At 35.7% G+C, this 16,580-nt stretch overlaps 1 protein-coding gene across 3 annotated transcripts in view; it reads left to right on the top strand.

Moving 5' to 3' along the window:
• The window catches only part of NALF1 (NALCN channel auxiliary factor 1), a 438,427-nt gene that overhangs the window by 147,151 nt on the left and 274,696 nt on the right, over positions 1 to 16,580 (top strand). The window contains exon 2 of one of the 3 annotated variants that reach the window (XR_015801599.1): positions 14,939 to 15,453. The exons of 1 other annotated variant lie outside the window; for it this stretch is intronic. Coding sequence is in view for 1 of the 2 variants with exons in the window: in XM_088159890.1 (XP_088016016.1) it covers positions 14,939 to 15,199 (261 nt within the window). In the remaining variant the exon portion in view is untranslated. Of the gene's footprint in view, positions 1 to 14,938; positions 15,761 to 16,580 lie in introns of those variants that run through there. One more of the 3 variants, XM_088159890.1, reaches the window with a different exon arrangement.

Raw genomic sequence — 16,580 nt, 5'->3', positions numbered from 1 at the left:
TATCTGATACAGTTAATGAAATGAAATGTAATTTGTCTGTGCCTGCTGTGTCGCAGTCATATTTCTTCCTGATTGCAATTATTTCAGTCTTGTGATGCACAAAAGTGCTGTCTAGTCAACTTTATTTTCTTCAAAGAGAATACAATGTTTTGAAACCATTAGACACATAAACCTCAGAAAATTAATTGGGAATTCATCTTTGTTCAGAGTCTGCTAAGCAGAGAAAGGATTGTGCGTGGTGATATTGTTAAAACTCTGCTATGAACAAAAAAGTCTACAGGCTTCCTAAAGAGGTCAAATTTAAATTGCAAACAAGCAAGCAATTTGTTATGATGCAAAATGCACAAACATAAGTCTTGTAAATGACAAATTCTAAACTATATTCTCTTCTTAATAGGCCAACATCAGTAGGTTGGTTTAAAAAGATCTGCTTTTCTTGTTAAAAACCAAATATATTTAAGTACAAACTAAATAGCTTTTAAGAACATTTCTATCTTTCTTAAATGTCGGGGATGTTCTGTGAGACATTCTTGCAAATGAAAAAAGGAGTAACTGAATAAAATTGTCTGGTACTCAAAATGGAAAAACATGACTTTCAGATTTCATCTTTGATTTTTTCCCTCTCTTTCAGTCCCTAGTCTGGGAAATAGAACTTCTATGTGTTTCTTGGATTACAGACTCTCAAATCTACAATGTTGCTTTAAATTAAAGATTATGTTTTCTTTCTCTTGAAAGAAAAAACTTCAAAGCTATAAACATGCTGTTAGCTCTGTTATATCTCTCACAACTAAAGACTCACCTGAAAAGACCTCTATCTTTTCTATGATTCAGTAAAATAACTATATATCAATATTTATAGATTGCTACAATGTGTAAACAGTTTTGCTGAATGAAAACTGACATATGTAGCAGTAACTTTTCAAAATATTTGAAAATTATGACTGCTTGTCTTATGGTTTTACTATTATGGTTTTGCTATTTTTTCCAAGCATTACAGTAACACATGGCTCACCAAGGAGATGCTGAATTGGACTGACAGCTCCTATCCAACACACCTTTACATCCATCTGTTTTCAGATAAATTCTTGTTTTCTTGCTTGATGTTTAGGAAGTGAATAAAAATGAGGCTGGAAAAACAGAAAATTAGTTTATTCTTTTTTGAACAGCTACTACAAGAAGTGTCATAATACAGGCTTAGAGCTGCATCTTTTCTGTGTTTAAGTGTTGAGTGGAAAGCTGGGGAGAACACATAAGGTGCAGTGAAGAGAGCCTTGATTTAACTCTTATACTGAAAAAAGTGAAAATATGACTTAAGTCAAGATTGGTCCTGCTAGCATGCATTACTTCATGACACATTTCTTCTACATCACCTTTGCCTGCCTGGATCTGTTTCTGCAAGGCCTTGCACACATGAGTGCTCTCGCTAAACATGACAGGATGGCTGGAAGACTTGGCAGACCTGGAGCCAATACATGCCACAAATCCTCAGCACTGCAGTGAAACCAGCTGGGTGTCAGGGGACAGCCGTAGTTCAGACCTTAAAGCCTCCTTCTGTCTTGCTTTCTTACTGTTTTATGTGTTTTAAATGATATTCTGTCAGTCTCATGAACATTTTTTCCTCTTTACCTACTTCTGCTTTCTTGATCTGTCTCCTTTCTCTCTTTGGGGGAATAAAAAAACAGAAAAAACTTCCTCGAGTACAGTATCTGAAACTATCTATATAGCAAATATGGTAGTAAAGGAAACTATAATTTCTGTGTATTATTGGGCATCCCTGCACTGGGAAGTCCAAAGGGCTTAATCTCAAACCATTCCCAGCATAGCTATAATAAAATTGCTATTATATTGCATCCTCAGTGGGCATGGTCATGTAATACACACCATCAGGGCTTGTTTGGGTGTTGGTAGTAAAGATTAAAGATAATAGCACAATGCAATTGTCACAGAACTTTAGATATAAATATAAGTCAATATTGATATAATTTCATCTGTTATTAATATGGATGGGAATAGCCTCTACACAGAAAGTGGATGTGTGAGATCAGGTCTCTCAAGATTCTCAACAAGAGGTCTCAAGGAATCTAACACTAAATAAATGGAAAGGAAAAATATCCCCCAAAAACATGAAGAAAGCAAGGGTTTTTTGGGTTTTTTTTGATAGGATGAATTCAGAAGACTTGAGTTCCACCAAATATAAAATATTGAACTCTGATTTTGCTATCAGATTAGTATTTGATTAATCCCATGCTCAATGACATCTTACATTATAATGTCAAAGGGAGAAAGCAATTATGTGTAAAAATACAACATCTGGGGGGAAGAGATACTTAATTTTCCAAATAGTCCAGTGCAATGAAATGACAAAAAAAGCATTTGTAATAAGTGTTTCTTTTTCATTTACTCTTTTACATTCTTTAAATACATTAGAAGAGATAGTCTGGTGTCATTTAATTGATAGGTTTGTTTCTTTCTTCTGTGTCAATCAGAACATCTGTTTAAAATGTACTTTTCTGTACTCTGTAGGTGATAGTGATTTTGCAGTACAATACAGGAAGAAATTAACTTGCCCACTCATAGTGCCGTACGATTTTCTTTTATTCTTTTATTTTTCACATGTCATGCTGCTGCATATTAGTAATTATACAGCAATTGCTGAGAATGTGTCCAGCAACCCATTTACCTGGTTATGAGCCACACCTTGTTGTGCTGGGATAAAGCTTTTAGCTAACAAAACATTTAAGAACTAGGAAAAGCAAATAGCAACACAGAGGTTTTGTTTAAACTGTTCTGCAATTTGAAAACACCCTCTTGTTGTATGAAAAATCTTTCTTTGCTGAATTTCAGAGACATTTCACTTTTTTCCATCCTCCGTATGAGGAGTGGACTTTTTGGGTCTTTTCTTCCCCCTTGAGATGTTCTGCAAGTGTTTCCAGAATAGGTTTCTTAATGCAGTCACTTTGGGGGATATTGGCAGAAAAACATATATACAAATATAAGACTATTAGAGGCAGGGAGCGAAATAAATTTAAACTCTTTTTTAGAGACAATTGATTATTTAATTTTTACATTGCACAGAACTTTCCTCTGCCGTGCTTGCTGAGAATAATTTTATGTTGTGCTTTTATATGGTTATGCATAAACCACCCAAGCATTTGCACATCTTTCTGGAAAAAACATTGCTAAACTTTTTGGAGTCAAAGTATCACCTGTTTTCAGGTGGGAGCCATGGCTGCATGAGTTGTGGGGGTTTTGGTGCATCTTCTTTTACTTTAAAAAATCCTGACATTAATTACATTAATGTCTTTTCATTGTTTCTCAAGGAATTTTTCTTTCTTTACCTGGTCAGTAACACAAAAGACACATTTTTTCCAGGAAAAAAAGTAATCTTATCTTACATAACTAATGCTAGAGTGAAATCTCAATCACATTAGGAAATTTATCATTTACATGTTTGTTCAATGCTAAAATGAAAAGCTATGGAAAGATCAAAATTACTGTTAAGTTTTTACTTCAATTCTGCTCTTTAAGACAAGGCCATAGATCATGCTGTTTTTGTTAGAGCTGCTCCTTTGGTCTAATCTGAACACTGGTGACTAGAAACTGTGAATCTAAGGCAACAGAAGCAGAAGCCCAGGGAAAAAAACAACACAAAACACTATGTGAATAATTCGTGTATTTACTATGTTCACTGTTCATTGTATGCAAAATCTGACTTTTAATAATGATGTCATAATATAGCAGTGGACTTGATTGAGTCACTTTAAGGTAGGCGAACTGTAACCCTTTTTCTCACTTCACTGACTTCCATCCATAACGTGATCATAAACTCACCACCATTATTGTAGACTGTCGATTTTTATGGAGGACAGAGGAACTATTTTGTATAAAATCAGTGGTTGAAGTTCTCCTAAGTCTTAACCTTTCTTCACAAAAGGTTGAAACACCTGTCTTCCAGTGTCACTTTATTTTTTTGGTAGGAATGTCTTTCTGAACATTTTTCTTTCCTGATTGCTGCCATCATTTCAGTTATTTATTTCCATTCTTTTTCTCTTGCATCTCCTTCCTAGAACAGAAAATTAGCCTTTTCAAAATTTCTTGTGACTAGATGGGATCCATTAGTATATTTTTTCCCTTTCCATTCCCTTCTCCAGAAAATAATTCTCTGTGCACCTTAATCTTTGCATCTGTTAAGGTGAAAAAAAGAGCTAACAACTTACAAGCCAATGGGAAAAATAAAAACTGAGTATATCTGCAAAACGTGAATGTTATCCCTTATTTCCTATATCACCATTTATGAGATTGTTAACTAATTTAAGGGCATCACAACAGTGGCAGTTTTATAGATTGCATAATATTTTGCTTTGTCCATAGTGAATTTTGATATTACTGAAACCTTTTACTATTCAACTGTGCATGCATGCAGGGAGTGCAGAAGTCACAAATTGTGTTTTCTTGCTACTTCACAATGTCCCTTTGTAATAGTTTGGCATTTTGCATGAACAATTCTGCAGCATGCAGAATTACTTTAATTTTCTTTACACATTGGCCATGCAGTTTAAAACAGTGTATATATATAAATGGTGAAAAAATAACACTTTGATATGAGTATGGTAATCTTTGCTCCATTTATATACGCACTGCATAAACAGCTTTTAAATATGCTATTATAATATGCAGGAGTCTATTTCTGTCTGTGATATTCCTGTGAAAATATCACAGATATTCCTGTGAGAGGGAAAGACGATCGTCTGCAAGGTGCAGTTGAGTGGGAGAAACAGTCTTGCAAATTACTGTGGGTAATGGGGAGGTGAGAACCATGTTCTTGTTGGTTAAGAATAACCTCCAACAAGCACTCTTCAGTGTTTTGGCAGCAGCTGAAACAATTGCCTCAGCTTTCCAGGGGTCTGGCAAGGCCAGCAGTAGAATTATGGATGTCTGTGCCTATAGTCAGTGTCACCAAATGACACAGAGACACTTACACTCACTAACTCCCAGGAATCAAGAAGGAAAAGAACCACTTTATTTACATTTCATGTCTATTTATAGAATTCCAACAGTGACCACGGATTAGACAGTGAGGATAATACCTCCTGACCCCATAGGTCCCATTAACAGTCCATCAATTCTCTCTTCCTCCAAAGAGGAATGAAAAACATTCATTGTTTACAAGAACAGAGTGTGAGAAACTGCAAGAAATTATTTGTCAATAATCAGAAGGCTGAACACAAGGACAACAAGTCAGTTCTTCTCAGTCTGTTGCCCGTGTTGTAATGCATACGTCAAACCTGAGTCAGCATTCATTAGCACATTGTATAAAATTATGGAGTCTTTGTATCCAAGCTGCACTGGTCTTTTGCACCATGAGACTATGCTGACTGTTATATTTTGCTGAAATTTAACATGAATCCCAGTTGAAATTATCTTTCAATGCATGAAGGTCCTGTTGAACTGTTGCATTCTTAGTGAGATGTGTCCACAACTGCCCATTACACAGCCTTTATTTCCACAGTGTTTTTAATATGGAAGGCTGGTTCTCAAAGCTTGGCTGCTATGACCACAACTCAAAAAGATTATCAGGGGTTTCTCCAAGCTGGTACTGCTTTAACCCTAAGAACATACTGGTTACACACCACAGTTTGAGATGATTATAAGAATGGTATTTACAATATACAACATAAGAATAACCATACTGCAATATGGCTCAATCTTTGCTGGTTTTACATCAGTTCTGACTCATGAACCCATTCCAATGCTGCAGTCTTGCCATATTGTGTCTTATTATATCAAGTGCCAAGAGCAATGACATAAAACTTTTGTTTTTCCTACACGCTCCATTTAATCTCTAAGAGCAGGACTCAGCTCAGTGGAGTGTGTACATATACCAGCATTACACCAGTTCCATTCTGGAACCACAGCGGCCTTTGCTCATAAATTTCTAGACCACAGCCATGCACAAATGAAGCATATAGATGAAAACTATGAGAAGTTTAGTATCTAGTAAATCTAAGAGTCACTTTCTGTAGCATTTGCAGTAAACCACTTCTAGGTGGTTGTATTTTAAAGCTACATGCTCTAAAGAGATTTAGCCTTGTCTTGGCACCAGCTGAAAGAAAAGGATATAATGTGTACAGAATTTTATATTGCATTTCAGTAAGCTGATTCATTTCTTATTAGTTCTGGGTGAATATATGTGGGGGAGGAAGTAAAAGGGAGGGTGAACATAGTTCTAAGAATATAAATTTTAAAAATGTCAAACTGTAAACATGATATTTGAGTATAAATATAGAGTGTCATATTTTCAATGACACTCTTATGGTAATTAGCACTTTTAAAAAGAGTATTATTTGCCTCCAGAAGGGGAAAATACGGCTTTACTGGAGCTGCATGTAAACAGCTTCAAGTGCAAGTTGACATGATTTTTCCAAATAAAAAAAATCTAGAATAGACCGAGACCCAACAGTGCTTGACATAGAAAAAGCTACTGTTGATGCATACATAATACATTTCTAGAAAGCTAAGAAAAGCAGTGAAAAGCAATCTAAGAGAGGACTATGGGCTGCCTAACTTCAGGAAATTACAGTGCATTGGGCTAGACTCCCCTGAAAATGATTATTTCAGAGAAGACACAAGGTGTAATGGATCACTTCCCAATGTACTTGCCTACTTTGGAGGTAACTGAAGTAAAATGTAAATCACTCTAAATGACCATGATATCTATTTTCCTTTCATCTGGGTAAAAGTACTGTAGTTTTTTTGTTATAGAAGCTTTTTCAACACTTTGTATACCAAACTTATAAAACAAATCTCTTTCAAAGACCTATCCTCCCATGCCTCAAATTTGCATTATCAGTGGAAGTCTGTTATAACAATCTTTATTCATTAGCAGGAAGTGGCTTGCAAAATGGGATACAGGAAAACTGTCACTCATTGAATAGAATTAAAGGCAATAGTCATGCTTCATGACAGCTGTGGCTGGACTAACAAATGGCTGCCAGGAAGAGCCTAATGTATTTGTAAAATTATTTATTTTTAGACTTAGCCCTATCTCTGTAGTTTTTGGTTATTGTACTTGTTTATTTGCTTTTACAATGGTAAGCACTAGTTGCTGTGGCATATAAGATTCGTTGTGGTTTTCATTTGTGGTCTCTCACAGCAGTAATCTGTCTCCAGTGGGCATTTGCACGTTGTTTAGGTTTCTTCTGAGCGAGCTCAATAAATCACCTACCAACTCTTCTTGACAAAGAAAATCCATTTTTAGTCTCAGTATCTCCAGTTTTACCCATTGCTGGTTGACATTTTAGTCATGAGGAAAGCTGGAAGAAATGGAAACTAAAAGTACTGGAGTAGTGAGAAAAAGCTTCATTTTTTTCAAACGTTATCAAGTCTGGGATAAAACTTAAAACCAGACACAATATAGTTGTTGCCTGTCACTTAAGTTTTTCAGCCTTATAGAGACAGTTTCTAGTTTCCCATTTGCAAGTGCTCACTGTAATTCAAGCATTATTCAACATTTATGTCTGGTAATAAAACGTGATCTTAGCAACCTCATAAAGAAAAACTCCCTGCCCTTTTGAAAATCCTGTGTTATAAGTCAGCATTTCTTTAGTTCATCAAAATGTTGTAAAGGAGAGAAGCTTTCTAGGAAAAAAAAATTAAAAAGCAAAAACCAAAACCATTAATTTGTAAGAGTTTGTCTCCTAAGATAAATTTCCAGGGTGGGTTCTCTGTGAATCCATTAGCTGTCTTGTAGCTTTACAAGTTAAAAAGATGAGTTGACACTGATGAAGATATTTTAAAGAATAAAACAATTGAGGCTTGAAAGCAAAAAATAGGTTAGGGTCTGTGAAGGGTGACAATTGATCACTAAAACTATGCAAGAAACAAAGATGAGAAGAGGGAAAAATTTACTCAATCCTGTTGAAAGTGTAAAGAAATAAAATTTCTTTAAAGGAAGAAAAAAAATTTCTCCAAGAAAGTAAGCAATTTTAGAGGCCTGTTTCTCTCAAAAAACTTCCATTGATGCTTTTCTAAGTTATGAAACTCTTCCACTTGAGGACTATATATTCTTATCATTGTTACTCAAATGGCAGGGGAGCATATATTTTAAAATTTACTCAATATTAAAAAAAGTTATAAACAAAAATTTGAAGAATGCTAAAGAGAATAAAATTTTATCATGTTGTTCCCTAAAAAGAAGTTTACTCTATCTTCAGTATTTTATATATCGCATGCTGTGCATCTGGTTATGTATAATTTTTAATCTCCAACAAAAAAACTCTGCCTATCCAGGCTGAACAATTCATTGCTTCGATTGATGTTGACCACAAGGGTCAAAAACTCAGTGTTTATTGTCAAACCAGATACTGTGGTGTGAGAAAGATAGCAGGGGAGTTGCAGAAAAGAAGTTGAAAAGAGAGCAAAACCAGAAATCTGTTAAAAATAGTTGAGACAAAGTGTCTCTGTTCTTGAAGATGATGTACTGTACTTTGTTATACAATACAAAGGAAAATGATTATAGCAAATTGGCTGTAAAAACACAGACCAGTAACATTTTGTTCCTGTTTTCTTGTGGAATAAAGTGTATTGTGGGCTCTGGGACTTGAAAGGAAGTACATTGCAGGAGGCCTGCAGGAAGATGTGGTTGGGAGATGAGTTTCCAAGTAGCTAAAGAAAGTATAAATGAGCAAACCTAAAAATAGAAATGTGAAGAAATGAGGAAGATGCGCAACAGGAGAACAAAAGACTATGCATAACCAATTAAGCTTCTTTCAGAATAAAAGAACAAGAAACAGTGTCAGATTAAGATGATTATTCAAATATGTGTCTTCTCTTACATTTTTATTTTTCACATTACTAAGCGTTTCTTCTTTTTGTAAAATTTTTTTAGGAATAAAATGTATGTTCCATTTTTAAGGTCTCTATGTCTGGCAATGCACAAGAAACATGAAATGTCAATAGATTCCTTTTATACTGAAGTTGATGAAGAAATAAAATTTGAAAGTAACTAATGCAATAGAAAATTAGTTCTCATCTCCTCTTTAATTGATGGGAAAAAATATGAAATAGATATTGGCTGTCCTTTTAGGGCAGAGAGAAACCTTAACTTTAAAAATTATGTTAGAATGAAGACTAATCATACTGCTAAAGCTACCAAGTGCACAACCTCACTTAGAACATAAAGTCCCCTAAAATCCTGGCCTACCTGTGTAAAGATACATGATCTCAAGCCCTTCATAACCTGCTAAAAAAAGAAACCCCAAAACTTACAACAACACTAACCAAACTTTTTATTGTGTTTTGACTTTAAGCTTTTGGTTTTACAGAAAAAAAAAACTTAGGGAACCGGTGAGATACCAAGTTGTTCATGTCAGTAAAATACCCTTGCTGTAAAGAAAGCTATTGGTGTCTCAGACTGCTTTACACAAAGTATTGCCAGCAAGTCAAGAGAGGTGATCTTTCTTTTCTTTCCCCTCTGGTCAGCCATGGTGTGGCCACATCTGCAGGGTTGTGTTCAGTTCTGGGTGCCCGGTACCAATGACACACATAAAGGAGAGAATTCAGCAAAGACTCATTGAGGTGATGGATGCCTGGAGCATCTCTCCAATGAGGAAAGGCTGAGAGAGCTGGCACTGCTCAGCCTGGGAAAGAAAGCTCAGGAGGATGTTATTAATGTACATAAATATTGGAAAGGAAGGGTGCAAAGAGGATAGACCCAGGCTCTTTCAGTAGTGCCCAGGGGCAGGACCAGAGCCAGTGGCACAAACTGAAACGCAGGAGGTTCCCTTTGAACATCAGAAAATATTTTTCCACCATAGATGTGACTGAGCACTGGTACAGACAAGCCCAGAAATATTGTGGAATCTCTACCCTTGGAGATATTCAAAAGCCAGCTGAACCTGATTCCAGGCAGCTCACTCAGGGTGGCTGGGCCAGAGCAGGAGGGTTGGACCACATAACCTCCAGGGCTCCCTTTCAACCTCACTCCCTTTGCAATTCTGTGATTCTTCAGTTGGTTGATAAGATAAAGGTTGTTCTTCATGTTTTGATTCAACTGCAAGTAGTATCTTTTAAAAATGCTGTTAAAATAACTGCTTCCCCCCCCCCCCCCATTCTGTTCAAGGAATTCCTTTCTTCCTTCTTTGAGTCTCAGAATAATACCTTCTTCCTTTTGATTGTTAGAACTCCATTTGTATGCTCCCCAGTACTCTATATCGTGTGGGCAGGTTTACAACAAACTGCTATATTTACAAATTCAGAATAGACTCCCAAAACAAAACAAAAAAAACCCCTACAATATCAACACAGCAAAACATTTCATGCTCACCAATATTTCAAATCAATCATTTGTATCTCAAATCAAGTTTATGCCTCGTAGCACAATTGATCAATGATAAGTTTGCTCCATCAAACAGAAAAGTGAATACAGTGAAATACTGCACAAATTCAAAGTTACAGAAACATATATATATTAACTATACATGACTGAAATACAATGCCTGTTGTGCCAAAGTTTCAGGACCTTCTTTTTCAATTAATTTTCTTGCCAGTTCTGCTGAACTATAAAACTTACCTTTATATCTGCAGAAAGTCAGGCTAAATCACATTCTCTTTCTTGAAAAGGTAAAAGCTGATTTTTCTGACTATAAAATTAAGTTTATAATTCAAATTAATAGCTCAAAACATATAGCTAAGACTCTCTTCAGTTTGAGCCAAGAAAGATGAAACAGAAGTAAAGATATTGCAATATAGAAAAAGCAGAAATATGTATTATATGAATAACTTTTTCAAACATCTATTTTAAAAATAAGTTTATCCAGTAAGGGATATAGGTTTCTTGTCTTAATAGGTGCAAGTTATTTAACAAGAGGAAACTATCAACAATACAATTACTTTCTTATAAAATAATAGTTAGAGAATAAGAAATCATCTAAAAGTTTATGAAACTACATTTATCATCATGAAATCCCATTATTTATATCAGTTTTTATTTCAAATATACAGTACTTCTTTTCCCTTTTGGATGGAATCTGCTGTCAACCTTCTACAATAAGCATCTGGAGTTTCTTCTGGCTGGCATAAAAAAATAACTTGCAAATATAAATTTAAAGGGTTGATACTTTAATAAAGTATATGAAATTAGAAAGAAATATCCATATTCCTGTTGTTTCAAGCCTACAGATTGTTGCAACAGACATCTTGCTAGGGGTAGAAATGAACCAGGATACAGACAACGTGAAAATGGTCCTGGGTTATTCTTCTTTACAGCTTAGCTACCCTGACTCCTACTACAGCAAGCTCCTGCTGTAGGGTCCAACTGCAGACTCTGACTGTGGCTATTTCCTGATGGAATGTGACTGCAAATATTGGTTTGCAGACTCTGAACACAACTTTCACCCAGCTCAGCTGTGACTGCAGGCTCTGACTCCATCAGACCCAGACTGACCTCACAGCAGATCTTTTACTGCACCAACTCTCTTCCCTGTCTTGTTCTTCTTTGTGTTTCTCTGGAGCATTCCTTCTTCCTCAGGGCTCCTCTTTCTCCAGGCCCTCTGCCTCCAAGATCCTCTAACTAGTCAACCCACCCCTTTTATCACACTTACCTTTATTAGTCACAGCTGTGACCCACTAAGGGCAAGGCTGATCCTCTTCTTTGGTAATCACTACAACTGTGACTTATCGGGGGCAAGGTCACCTGTAATCTCTTTTTCTACACCTACAGTGGATCTGTAAGGGTTTTCACATCTTTCTTTGGTCTCTATTGTTCGTTTTTAATTTGGCTATTAAAAACCGTCAAACAACCCAGACAATTATTTCATGGTTTTTTTTTTTTTGTAATATTCGACACATTTAATGCATATCTGGTAATAAACAAATTGAATGAGCTTATCTCATATAACCACACAAATGCTCGAATCTTCTAGTACCACTGACCTGTCAAAATAGGGCACTTCCAAACACTTCACCACCTCCTTGTGTTTCCCCTCCATCTGAGTCTTAGAAAGATTAAAATTCAACAATGTCTGTTCCAGTTACTGTTCCACTACTTTACTAGTGAAAAAGTTATTAAAAAAAATGTGGTTTGACTATTGTGCTTTCTAATGCTCCTTACTTTCATTTATATCTCTGCTACTCAAGTAGACTGTTGTGTCCTGAACTCTTTGTCAGAATAAATGAACTCTTGATTTCTCTTCTATGGTCTTCTTACTTTCTAACCCTGCCCTGAGCTCAGATCTTTGGAGAGCCTTCCTGAGCTTTGATGGCTCAGAACTCAATATAGTATGTATTGCATAACTAAGTTGATATCTTGACTTTTAACACTTAGGCTGACTTGAAGGGGAATATTTTATTTAGAGGTAGGTCATGCAGTTTTAACAGAAAGTGTAAGAGATGTAAAAGTCAAGGTGAAATGGACGTTTTCCTATTACTTTGTACAATAATATTTAGAAGAAGCCAGATACTTTTTCATGGAATGATTCAGGCGGACAAATTCAAAACTTATGGGGCCTGTGATGCACTGTCCCTAAGTACTGATAAGTGACTCAATTTTGAAGAGCTTTTTCATACATATTTAGGTAAAGTACCTCTGAATTTTCATGCAGGATAATTAAACTTTTCATGTCAGAATCTTAAAAGAAAAGTGTTATTATTAGCCTTTTTATGATTATTTCAAAGCATATTTTATCTCACCCACCTACTTTTATAGTCTAGGTAAACAGTAGCTTACTTTTCATCCTTGTTTTTAGCTAGTGTATTGCTTGTGTGACCGTGAGAGTGAGCACTTGCTTTGATTTCTCATGAGACTGATTTCAAGCTGCGTTGCTAGAATTCATTGCTCAAAGTTCACCCATAGACTGAGATAATATGGCTTTATCAAAAATGTAGGACATCAAAATTATATTAAAAATAAGAGGGGGGGAAAGAAGACACCAGAACACACTGTTGTGATTTTTTTTCAAGAACCACACATGAAATCCCTGCTGCTCTATGAATATTCTTGCTTCAACATTTTTCTACGGAGCTGAAAGTAGGAATCCAATGCATGCTAAAGAGGTTGAAGAAGTGTTGTTTTTACTGAACTTAACCAGTTAATTCAGAACACGATGCAGTCGTGTAAGGACTTTGCATAGAGAATGTGCTCACATTCCTACTTGCTTCAGCTACATTTTACTGATTCAAGTGATACCATGCATTGCTGATTAGGTTCTATATTTGATATCATGCCCACTTTTATTCACGTTACCAAACCAGAATGTGTGTGCTGAGTCTTAAGCAGTGAGTCATTGCTGCCTTGAACTTAGCTGCCTTGTAAGTCCTGAAATTGCCTTAAAGACTACAGTAGGTAGTCTAAATTGGGTTGCACAAAATCTCTCTTGATTTGAAGTACTTGGGTAAGGGCCTTCAGTGGCAGTAAGTTTGATTTGCATCAAAAACTTCACTAATGCACGAGGACTTGGGAAATATATCATCATGTTCAGGAAACTTTGCTATCTAAAGAAATGTTGAAGAGAACTTGTAATAGATTGCTTTATCAAAACAAGTAGTACATAATTTTGCCCCAAGAAGACTTGAGGGCCCTTTGAAGAAGAAAATAATTGTTACATCTTAAAAACTGAGCCTAGGTAGGCCTGGGGCAAAAGAAAAAGATATATTTTCAAGAAAATTCATCCAGCAGTATGATTTCACTGTTGGTACTAGTGGTATCAATCTCTTTATAATGGGTGAGGTTACTTTGCTATCTCAAAAGTATTTCTGGAGAGATACTCAGTTCTTAGGCCAAAACCTCTCATTCACTCTCCCTACAAGACACAGAAGGAGAGAGAAACATTATATTTCATGCAAGAAAGCATCAAGAAGAAATAATTTCTGTGACCATCTGCTATATGCATTACAAATGTAAATATGAATAAAATATATCAATTCAGAGTATATGATAAAAGTCTATCTCAAGTGGTAGGCTGTAAGTAAATCATTTTGGTTTTATTTCTTCTGATAGAATATGTTAAGGAACCTTGTTGTCATTTCACCGCAGCTAGCAGCCAAGCCCCACACAGCTGCTCCTTTACTCCTCCACCAGCAAGATCAGGAAGAGAATAGGAAGAGTAAACAGTAGAAAACTCATGGGTTGAGATAAAAACTCTTTATTAGGGAAAGTAAAAGCCATTCACAGAAATAAGGCAAAACAAGGATTTAATTCCCTGCTTCCCAAGGGCAGGTAGGTGTTCAGCCATCTCCAGGAGAGCCGGGCCCCATCATGTGCAACAGTGATTTTGGAAGAGAAACACCATCACGCCAAGCATTCTTCTCTTCCTCCTTTCCCCCCCTCACACTTTATATACTGAGCATATTGTCATTAGGTCTGCAGTATACTTTTGCTCAATTGGGGTCACCTGTCCCAGCTGTTTCTCCTCCCAGCCTCTCATGTACCCAAACTTCTTCACCAGCATGGCACTGCAAAAGCCAGAACTGACCTTGGCTCTGTTTAAACCCTTCTCAGAAATAACAAAAACACCTCTTTATTGTCAACTCTCTGTTTGGCACAAAACCAAACCATAATCCTGTACTAGATACCGTGAAGAAAATTAACTCTACCCCAGCTGAAACCAGCACAAGCTTTTATTACAAATCCCTTGTACTTCTTGAAAGTTTTTTAAGGGGTTGTTATTAGTCATCAGCTTCACCTTTAAATCCATTTTCAGCATCTATCTTGAAGATGCTCTTTGCCCTTCTGTGTTCTCTGAAGTAGCCAGGCAGAGCGCACGATCCTGCTCCTTACTGGTGAAGACTTCTCCTGGCTTCAGAAGTAAGTTCCGTCTGTATCTAGCAAGCAGCATTTTTAATATAAATTTGTAAATATTTTATAGAAAAAAAAAAAGATTAAAAAATGAAAAAAAATTGGATTTTATTGTCTAAAAAAATTGTTATTTGTTTTAATTTACAGGACTCTTCATGTGCTGATTCTGTATCTGCCAACAAACATTCTCCTGTAAGCCACAGTCACGTGCTGTCACTAGAGTCGCTGGACATAAGGCTGCTTGAGCAGTTTGAAAGAAAAAGCATGAGGCAACAACTGGTCTTTGTAAAGCTCTGTAAAACAGAGAAAGCCTTGAAGCAGAAACTTCTGTTTCTCGAGTTATTTCCCTTCATCAGCATCCACCCAGTTTATCTCAAGCAGAGGTGTGTATTGCTTCCAATTTTCTGAGACAAGCAGTTGTTATACGTAGATGCTTAGAGGATGTACACGAAGGAGAACATGCCCTGCCTGTCGTAATGGACTTGAACTGATGAGAAAAGGACACCAAAATTCAACTTGCAGAGAAGAAAAGCCAGTTCCAAACCCTGGAGCAATTATGCGACTTTCTTCCAAGTTATTCTCACATCTTATCGTAATTTATCTCTGCAAGGAATTGCTGAAAGAATATCTGTGAGAATGAAGCTTTCAGAGGAATATCTCAGGTCAGTGAAGAAACAGTCAAACACAATGAATTATCATTCAAGTTAACATCATATTTTTACCTATGAATTTTGAGGGTTGGGGTTTTTGTTTGGAAATAATTGAAAATAAAATCAAAATTTTTTTGCATGTTATATTTTTTGGTCAATCCTAGGAGGATTGCTTCAAGTATGTCTCATAATTGACTCAAAAATGAAAGGAAATACTATGAAACTCATGGTCATGATTCTGTAATTTTGCATTTTATTTTTATACTCCTTTTGTAAAATTATTTCAAAAATCATAATAAAAGTTTTCTTTTAATTATGACTTCTACAAGTTGATGTTTTCTGTTAGGCCCAGCATAAGTAGAAAAAACATAATCTCTCATGCCTTCAGTGACTCAAATTTTGTCTTAGCTGCTCTTTTCTCTTGTTCCTCTTTCAACATGTCCTAAGATATCCCAACATCAAACTATCTGTATTTAATACACAATGAATATCAAATAGCAGATAAAAAATTGCAATCACAGGCTAAACTCTAATGAATCTATTGGTAAGGCATATGTATCACAGAAGTAATTAATTGTATAAGAAATATATATATATATATATATGTGTGCACAGAAAGAGAGAGAAATTTTGTATGTTGATCTGTTGGAAGGAAGAGGGAGGAAAGAAGGAAGATTCAGAAGAATCTCTCAGTATCATAGGTAAACTCTTATCTTCAAACCTATTTTGCTGTCCTTCCCATGTAAATGTCATGTAAAGTACCAGTGGTGAGAAAATACTCTTACAGTATATTTGTATCCATAAAATACACGATACTTAATTGAATGTTGTCCTTAAAAAAAGCCAAAAAAAATTGCTGTGAACTTCTGCTTTGTTTTTACAAAGCTCCCTTGTTATGTTGTCTTTGGCTCAAATTTGTGGAACTTGAGTCAGTAGTGTACTGATTTATTCTGAGGGTATATAAATCCAGGAAAATATTGTCTTTGCAAACAAACCATTATTCTACAAAAATAAAACAAAACCCAAAAGAAACCCAAAAAACAATCACACGCAATCCTTATGTTTATTATTTTATTTGGGAAATAGAAAACACTTTATAATGAAAGCTCAGGATAAAAAACAAACTAATCTTTTAGATG

This window comes from Sturnus vulgaris, chromosome 2 (assembly GCF_052056855.1).
Source record: "Sturnus vulgaris isolate bStuVul1 chromosome 2, bStuVul1.hap1, whole genome shotgun sequence".
Taxonomy (NCBI): Eukaryota; Metazoa; Chordata; class Aves; order Passeriformes; family Sturnidae; genus Sturnus; species Sturnus vulgaris.
Note: the sequence above shows the minus strand (reverse complement) of the source record. Positions and strands in the feature narration are given on the sequence as shown.